The sequence below is a fragment of the Mobula birostris genome, chromosome 24 (genome assembly GCF_030028105.1).
Source record: "Mobula birostris isolate sMobBir1 chromosome 24, sMobBir1.hap1, whole genome shotgun sequence".
Classification (NCBI taxonomy): Eukaryota; Metazoa; Chordata; class Chondrichthyes; order Myliobatiformes; family Myliobatidae; genus Mobula; species Mobula birostris.
In genome coordinates, this window is record NC_092393.1 from 28,982,261 (window position 1) to 28,992,100 (window position 9,840).

The 9,840-nt window shown below is 43.9% G+C and overlaps 1 protein-coding gene across 1 annotated transcript in view; it reads right to left on the reverse strand.

The window, feature by feature from the left end:
• Positions 1-9,231, reverse strand: part of LOC140187165 (bMERB domain-containing protein 1-like) — a 74,782-nt gene extending 65,551 nt beyond the window's left edge. The window contains exon 1 of the mRNA XM_072242179.1: positions 9,153-9,231. Coding sequence (XP_072098280.1) covers positions 9,153-9,231 — 79 coding nt within the window. The remainder of the gene's footprint in view (positions 1-9,152) is intronic.
• Positions 9,232-9,840: the final 609 nt, after the last annotated feature.

Here is a 9,840-nt window from a genome sequence, read left to right on the forward strand (position 1 = left end):
ATGCAAGGTGATAGCTGAAACCAGGAGAGGGAGGGATGAAGTTTAGAGCTGGGAAGTAGAGGAGGCCATGGATGCACATATTGGAATGGGAATGGGAAGTGGAATTAAAATGGGTGGCCACTGGGGATCCCACTTCTGGCGGACGGAGTGTAGGCGAAACAGTTTCCCGATCTATGTCGGTTCTCACCGATATACAGGAGGCCACACTGGGAGCATTGAACACAGTATATGACCCTAACAGACTCACAGGTGAAGTGTCGCCTCACCCAGAAGGACTGTCTGGGGCCCTGAATGGTAGTGAGAGAGGGGGTGTAGGGGCAGCTGTAGAACTTGTTCTCTTGCAAGGATAAGTGCTAGGAGGAAGATCAGTGGGGAAGGGCGAACAGACAAGAGAACTGCATAGGGCGTGATCCCTGCGGAAAGCAGAAAGTTGGGGGGGGAGGGAAAGATGTGCTTGGTGGTAGGATGCCATTGGAGATGGCACCATAGATGATGTAGATTAGGAGACCACTTCCCCGAGCACCTACACTCCGTCAGCCAGAAAAAGCAGGATCTCCCAGCGACCACCCATTTTAATTCCACTACCCATTCCCAATCTGGTATGTTAATCCATGGCCTCCTCTACTGTCGTGTTGAGGCAACACTCAGGTTGGAGTAACAACACTTATATTCTTTCTGGGTAGCCTCCAACCTGATGGCATGAACATTGATCTCTCGAACTTCTGGTAATGGCCCCCTCCTCTCTCCCTTCATCATTTCCTATCCCCTTTTCTCTCTTTCACCTATCTCCTTGCCTGCCCATCAGTTCCCTTGGTGCTTCTCCCTCCCTTTTCGTTCTTCCATGGCCTTCCGCCCTCTCCTGTCAGACCCCCTCCTTCTCCAGCCCTGTAACTCTTTCACCAATCAACTTCCCAGCTCTTTACTTCACCCCTACCCCTCCCAGTTTCACCCAGCACCTCGTGTTTCTCTCTCACCTCCGCACCTTCTAAATCTTCTCATCTTTTTTCCTCCAGTCCTGCCGAAGGGTCTCAGCCTAAAATGTCGACTGTTCATTTCCATGGATGCTGCCTGGCCTGCCCTGCTGAGTTCCTCCAGCATTTTATGTGTGTTGCTTGGATTTCCAGCATCTGCAGATTTCTCTTGTTTGTGATTCTGGGCCAGTGGGCTGGTTACTGTGTGAAAATATTCTATTTTTATGTTCTATGTTCCAAATAAGTCATAAAATTAAATGCCTTCACTTAGTCCAAAAGCAATGACTATATCCTATGAATGTTCCCTATTAACGCCTTCTCGGGAAAACTAGGACAGGCAATATACTGTATGTAGAATTGCTACCAGCACTAACATCCTTAGAACAAATAACAATTAATTAATAGATGCAACAATTGATATTAAATCTGACTTTTCTGACATCAGTGGTAGAGAAAGTGATTGAATCTTTGACCAAGAAAATGCAGATATCCCACCTCTCCCGGAACTTCCAGGAGTCTCCTGCAAATTAATATTGGCTCCCTGATGCCCGCAAATTATATACAATATCACGGAAATCAATTTTTTTGAGAGCGAGCGAGAGAAAAGCAAGAGAGAGCATGAAAGCGACCACGAGAGAGAGCGCGCACGAGAGAGAGCGCGCACGAGAGAGAGCGAGAGAGAAAGCAAGCGAGAGCGCACAAGCGAGAGAGGGAGAGCGAGTGAGAGAAAAGCAAGAGAGAGCGCAAGAGTGACCACGAGAGAGAGCGCGCACGAGAGCAAGACAGAAAGCAAGCGAGAGCGCGCGAGCGACCCTGAGAGAGAGAGCGCGCAATGGCAGAGTGTTCCAAAAAAATACATAAAACATACATCAGCCCAGACTACACTAAAGTGTACCCCTGCCTAATAGGGGTCAAAATAATGACAGTGTTGCTCGCAGCACTGTTAGCAACAATGACTTTTCTATTGCCCATGGTGGGTCAAGACTGTAAAAGACGTGTTGAGGTGAGTTTAACAGGTGTCATTCGCTGATTAGCATAGCTAACATTATTTAAACTAGCTGGCTAGCTGCTAAGGAGCTACTCTATTGCAGACATCCCACCTCTCCCGGAAGTCTCCCACAAGTTGATGGTGCTACCTCACTGAAATGAGCTTTTGCAGGGTGGGATGTCTGAAAATGGCATCACAGCACTTGGAAGATAAATGTGGCACTGGGGAGAGATGCATGGATTTAATGCAAGTGAAAATCATATGTGACAAATCTTTGGGAATACTTTGGAGATTGAATCTGCTAGGAGAGACGAGAGTGAATCCATGATGTGGTGGATTCAGAATTACAGAAGGACTTGCTAAGGTGCCACATGAGATCATTAAATATAATTTGAGCACACAGCAGAATCAGGTTTATTATCACCAGCATGTGTCGGGAAAGTTGTTAACTTAGTGGCACCATTACAATGCAATACATGATAATATAGAAAAAAAACGTAAAATAAGCAAATCGATTACAGTAAGTATATATGCAAATGTTAACTAGATAAATTAAAAATAGTGCAAAAACAAAACTAATATTTAAAAAGTGAGGCAGCGCTCGTGGATTCAAAGTCCATTTAGAAATCGGATGGCAGGGGGAAGAGGTTGTTCCTGCATTGCCAAGAGTGTGCCTTCAGGCTTCTGTACCTCCTTCCTGAAGATAACAATGAGAAGAGGGCATATCCTGTGTAACATGGGGGTAATATCCTGACATGGAAAGAAAGAAGAGAGTAGGAATAACTCGAGCCGTACCGACAAAGGGTCTCAATGGCCCTAAACGTCGACTGCTTATTCCTCTCCATAGATGCCGCCTGAGCTCCTAAATTCCTGCAGCATTTTGTATGTGTTGGTCGCGATTTCCAGCATCTGCAGAATTCTTTTGTGTAGGAATGACTAGGTCATCTCAGGTTGAGAGGTTGTAGGCTACAGGATTCAAGATGTTTCAGGGATCAGAACTAAGGCCACAGTTGTGTAACCTGGATGAGGGGATCATGTGCAATATATTCAGGGCTGCTGATGAGACTAAACTAAGTGGCAGTGTGGGTTCCAAGGTTGATGCCGAGAGGCCACAAAGGAATACAGATAGGGTAACTGAATGGAGAAGGATGGCAGATAGAATATAACACAGACAACTGTAAAGACCATTTTGGCAGAAAAATAAAATGGCAGAGAATATGGTGAGAGTGAAAGGCGTTGGTGGTTAAAGTGCCCTGTACGTGTATCACCTAAAGTTTATAAACAGGTTTAGTAAGCAAGGCAGCAAACACAAAGACATTCTAGGTATGAAGATTTGTAAGACATATTTGGCCTATGTTACGTACCCCGTAACTGGGTTGCCAAACCAGCAGAAATGCACCACTAGTTGGAGTCTGGATTACTGGAAGCTAATATTAAAGAAATAAGTAACACAGTACTCTAATCGTACGGATATAAATGCAACAGGTTAGCAATGATAAAACACACATGTACACAGAACTAGGGTAATAGGAATCAATCAAGCTCTATCGCAGTCTAGGGGTAAAATGATCAGTCTCAAGTGACGCAGAGTTCAGTTCAGCTTAGTACAGTTCGCAGTAATCGCTGTTGTGCCGTTGGAGAGAGGGAGAGAGAGAGAGAGAGAGAGAGAGAGAGAGAGAATGCAAATTTGATTCAGCAGACCTTTGATGTTCACAGGTGGTTTCGGGCAGACCCTTTTATGTCTTCTGTGGTCACCGACTGTGACCCCTCCATTCCGGATACAACCGTTCTTCCACTGTGAACCCGGCACCCAGGCAAGGGCGGACACACACAGCAGGTTCCCACCGATCGTACCCTTTTCACCTTGTGCGTCTATGGTCGGTTCCCGCGAACCAGACCTCCAACTCCCACCAACTTGTGGGGGCACACCGCTCTTCCAGGGTCTTGTTATCTCGTGATCTTGTGGTGTGTGGTGCCTTAGCGAACCTGTTCTTTTTATCCCCCTGCTGGGGTATCGCCTGTCCATCAAACTTCAAACAGTTCAGGTTCAAAGCAACCGGTCTGTCAATACTCTGAATTGCGTCTCTTTTCATTATCTCTCTCCTCTCTCATTAATATTTTGAACGCTTCTCCATTTGTCTCCCTTATCTCTCTCATCAGCATCAATCGTCTGATAACTTGGTTTGTCGTCACACCCATTACAAGGACCCCTCAGGAAACTTCATCTGTGTATATATAGTTTCCTACCTAGAAAATGTATACATGCAATAGATGGAGTGCAGCATTGGTTGGTTCTAATGTTGACAAGTTTGTTGTATGAAAAGAGATTAAGCAGGTTCGGCATGTACTCTCTAGTCTTTTGATGAATGAGAGATTCTCTCATTGGAAACTACAAATAATTTTATTAAAAAAGTGTTTGAAAGGTAGAAGCAAAGTTGATGTTTCTCTCCATCGGCATTTTTAGAACCAGTTGTCATATTCTCAAAATGAAAAACTGTCCCTTCGTGACAATGAGGAGAAATTTCTACACCGGGTAGGCGGTGAACCTTTGTAATTCACTACCAAAAGGTCTGTGAAGACTAAGCTGCTGACCATTTACAAAGTGCAGAAAAATAAACTTCAAGATATTCTGGCAATCACGCACCATCAGGATAATACAGGAATGCAGAACTGGGGGTAAAAGATTCAGCAGGAAGCCGGGATAAAGTGGCCAAATGGCTTTTATTTCTGTCATTCTTTTTAAGCAGTTCATGAAAAATATTTTATTTTAAACTATTTGCTAAATAGGTTTTCCCTGGTCTAAACCATTCATGAGTAAGAAACTGAAGAGGTAATTTCTATGTTTTCTTCAGCCAGACAATATTCTCTCAGATCAGTTGGAATTTCTGGAAGTGGCCTGGCCTGCTATCCCACACAGTCAGGAACTTCCATAAAAGGCTACAAGAAGTAAAAGTATATTCTACAGCTGTGTGGCACCACTGGCTTACACAGAAAAAAAATAATCGCTCTATTTACCTAGTTGTAACAATCCAGTCTATCAATACTGACTGAAATTCAAGTACTTGTAAATAAGTCAGTCAAACCTGTCCATTAGTTTATAATCTTCCTTTCCATCTCTCATAGACTGTAGATTAATTTAAGAACTAATCTCATAGCTACTTCATGTGATCCTGGGAGATAGCTCAGACTGTAACCATACAGTTTTATTAAATTTTGTATTATTGAGTTGAAATAGAGATCACACTAATATTTATTGACTGACTCACAGCATATCATAAAATGATTTTATGGAACATAAATTCCTTGTGAGAGACCAGAAGTGAAACCGAGATACATCCTCGGAGGTGCTGGGACACATCATCGGTGATGTAATCTGGAGTCATCGAGTGCTGTGGATCTTTCAACATCAGACACACTCACCCGGAAATCCTGGGAGACAGTAGGTTCTGCAGAGTGAGCAGCTAGCAAAACCTCCACACCCCTGCTCTATAGGCTTTCAACTTGCCCTCCACTTGGCACTGCTCTACCAGCTCCTGGTATTTGGCCTTTTTACACTTGAATGCCTCCTTAATCTGGTCTTCCTGAGGCACTGCCGGCTCTACCATGGCTACCTGCTTCAAAGTTTCTAACATAATGACCATGTCAGACCTCAGGGATGACAATACGATGAAGTCAGGGAACTTTAAATACTTGCCAAGATCAGCTTTCTGTTGCCAGTCAGATCATGAACTTGATGCACTGGGATTCTGCCTACCTGATGGTGGACCAGGAAATCTTCTGCTTGTGCACCCTCCGACCTTCTCCAAGCTCCCTGCTACCTGCTGTTTTCCTGGAAATCCACTCATATTCCTTCCTGGACCAGATTGTGTCTCTCCCTGCCCTGGGCCCTGATGAAGCAGATTGAAGGGAAGCTAAAAGCCCCACCTGACCAGATGCCACCGTTCCTACTAGGTCCCTGTACCTCAGACATGACTCAGCCATCTCCACTGCATCCTGAGCCTTCCAACCCGCTTGTCTCAACCTCAGTGCCTGCTGTCACTGCAATCTCTGTACAACAGCAACTCTCTTGTACGGAAAACCATAAACTTCTTAAGTTATGGAAGGGAAGTTGCAGTTTATTCCTCTTCCCATAGTCAGCAAATCTGTTCAGGCTATGTGGGAGGCCCAGTCATCTTCCAAGGTAGCTATTGATCTTTCCTTCAAAATCCTCAACTGTTGACATGGGTACCTCATATTGCCCAGAGGATTATAACAACTATAACAACTTTTTTTACCATTTACTTATAAATTGTGAAACATTTATCAACAATAGCAACTTATCACAGTAATAAATATGACCATTTTTGAAAAGTACTATCTGTGAAAGCTTATATTTTAATAAAATATTCATATTGAAAATTAGAGCTTGGTTTACTCAAAGAGAAAACTAACATTAAGCTATTCACAGTAGAAAGGTGCAAAGGGCTTTCTACCTGATGTCAGTGCATTAGCTATGTGTCATGGTCTGGTCCATGAAGTCCGCATTCCGGTTCACAGTCCGGTCCATGGACTCAGGACTCTGGGTCTTCCAGCTGTCCCTTGTTTTGATTGAGTTAAACATAGGCACCCGATTCCCATCTTGGGGCTTGGATTATAAGTAGCCTTGGGGTTGAGTGTGAGCTGCTGGTTTGTCTCGTCAGTCCCCCCTGGAGCAACCTGCTGATGGAAGGCTAGAGAAACCATTCGTGATCTCTAGGCCTGGTTGGGGGACCACTGCTTCATGGAGCCTTGTTACCACTCGTCAGAGCAGTCATCATGGTATGGATTCGGCCGTTTCTGTAGCCAGCCAAGGTTGCTGGCTGCCCCCAAAACTCAGAGCCATCCCGGATTGAGCTTCTTTCCTGTCCTTGCCTCTATTGGGTAAGCCAGGCTGTAACTGCTGTTACCCTGCGGTTGGTTCTGTCCTTTCCTGTCCCTTGCTTCCGTTGGGTAAGCCAGGCCAATTGCTGTTACCCTGCGGTTGGTTCTGTCTCTTCCTGTCCCTTGTCTCCATCGGGTAAGTAGGCCGTTTGTCGTTAACCTGCAGTTGGGTCTGTCCCTCCCTGTCCTTGCCTCCGTGGGGTGAAGTTCCGCGTCCTGCCCGAGTGTAGCTCCAAGAACCCAAGCCTTGAAGATGCCCAGCCAAGCTCTAAGAACCCAAGCCTCAAAGGTGCCAAGCCAAACTCCAAGAACCCAAGCCTCGAAGACGCCAAGCCAGGCTCCAAGAGCACAAGCCTCGAAGATGCCAAGCCAGGCTCCAAGAACACAAGCCTCGAAGATGCCAAGCCAGGCTCCAAGAACACAAGCCTCGAAGATGCCAAGCCAAGCTCCAAGAACCCAAGCCTCGAAGGTGCCAAGCCAAGCTCCAAGAACACAAGCCTTGAAGATGCCAAGCCAGGCTCCAAGAACACAAGCCTCGAAGATGCCAAGCCAAGCTCCAAGAACACAAGCCTCAAGACCAAGACCCCAGCCTCAAGCCTCAAGACCAAGATCCCAGCCTGCAGCCCCAAGCCTTTAGACCCCAGCCACATCCTGTCCCATAGTCATGTCATGTCCTTGCCTGGTTCTAGGGCCCGAGCCCGAGGGAAGACCCAGGTTTTGGGTCCTTGTCCAGTCTCTGGCTCGGAGCCCAAGCCCAGGCTCCTAGTGCATAGTTCCTTGTCAGGATTCCCTGTCTTGTCCATGTCCTAGTCCAAGTCTGTGTTCTTGTCCCTGCTCCTTATCTGTTTCCTGTCACGTCCCTACTCTAGTCAAGTTCTGTTCCTTGTACTTCAGTGTCTGTGTCTCGCATTTGGGTCCGCTACCAGTGCCCCCCAATTGTGACACTGTGATAAAGTGGACTTCCACTCCTTCAGTAAACAAGTTAGAAGTCAATTAAAAACAGCTGTTTGAACATTTTCTCAATAAATGGAAATCTGATAATTAGTTCTGAAAAGTTCATCTTGCTGGGTAAATTGCTATTGATAATTTTGTCATTTGTACTGGACAAGATGCAAATGATTGTTATGCAAATGAGATCAGGAGCAGATAACAATCAAATCAAATATTTATATACAGCAAACGTTCTAAAAGTGTTTTTTCCATATGCCAAGGATGCAGCAAGTTTACAAAGAAATCATTTTTGTACCTTCAAGATTCAGGATTGTACTGAGGAGGCATAAAACATTTATTGTAGGGGCAATGAATATCAAGTTCCTACAAATTAGAAAGAGGCGAGCTGGCCATTGAATAAAGCTTTTACAACGGGTTTCATCCTTACAAAAGTGATTCATGGGTCATGGGTGACCCCAACTAACAAATATTAGATCTTCTAAAACCCAAACTAGATTCTAATCCAGTTCCTGCCAAACAAATATTTGATTATAAAAAAGTTAGGTTTGGTGCTAAGTATAGCAGTGCTTCCAGATCAAAAGCAGGGTATAATATGATACACTCTTAATGCAGGAAATTAATTATCATTCCGCCTATAACTAGATCAAAATATGTTATATTAATAAAAACAATGATACTGGCAAAGCGTGATGCAACATCATACAGACATAATTAGTTAATAGTTATTCTTTGAAATCTAGCAGCTAATTTGGACTGTGGTAGAGCAACGGGAATCTAAATTCTGGAGTTAGTAGATTCGTGTTGTCTCCTCTGTCCACTGAGCCCCCTGCAAGATCGAAAATCTTCCATCGGTGTGCGAGCATGAAATGTTCCGTCCTCCGCTCTTGCAAGCATTTCAACTCGGTCCTTACAATGAAAGGATAGAGGCACCTTCCAGCACGCACCCGCAGAATGGCATGCCAAACTTTGGTTTTTGAAGTGGTTTTGATACCAGCACAACTATGACCATTACTGATATTTCGCATACTCAAGTATTTCAATAATCTGCATAACGGCATTTAAGATCTGTTTTGCACGAATCAAGAGATACGGTTCGAAAGATTTAGCCACCAGCAACAAATAGCATTCTTAAATAAATAGTAAGAAGCAATGATGTGCAAGGCAACTCGGTAATGTTAACTTTGCCATCAAAGCAAACGAAGCACTAGTCTAAACCCTGTATCAGTGACGTGGTTAAGAAATTATTTTAACATCAATTTTCTGTGTTCTTTACACCGTTCCAACCTCTGGAACGACAGTGTATAATAAAACTACCATGTCCGGATTTGATATTTTATTTTTACCTTTTTCAACGTCTGCACTCCACGCAGTTGATTCAAGAGATCCATAATGTTTTGCGCATGCTTTTTCATTCTCCATCATTTCTAAATTCAATGATAAAAACACACATGTACTTTCCGCCGTGCCCCAAACCCCTCCCCACGCCTCAGGTTTTTTTTGGTCAGTGATCTTCTAAAGTAGATTCCTACAATACCATGGCATGATTTACATCATTATTTAAACGCGTGCAACAATTCAGTAAATTAGCAGGAGACAGCAGCAGCACTTAGGGTGGGAGCTGGATGGATCTGATGCTCCTCTGGTCTCAATTCTGAAATTGACCACGGCGGTGAGCGCAGGTTTTACCACAGAGGTGAGTTGTAGAGACATCTGGTGGCTTCTATAGGAATTGTCTCTTATGGGAGGATCTTTTCTTTCTTGGTAAAGATTTTTTTTCTGATTACAAATATCTTAAAAGCATTTCAAATGTTAGTAGAGTAAAGTGGACAGAGAATTAGGGGTAACTATTTGAATTTATCTCTTCTGATGTTAATAGACATTTCTCACGCCAGCGAACACTACCATACTATTATTCTTTTGCACTATTTATTTTTTGTAACTTAAATGTTTATATTTTACACTGTACTGTTGCCACAAAACAACAAATTTCACCACATATAGTACATCAGTGATAATAAACCTGATTTTGAT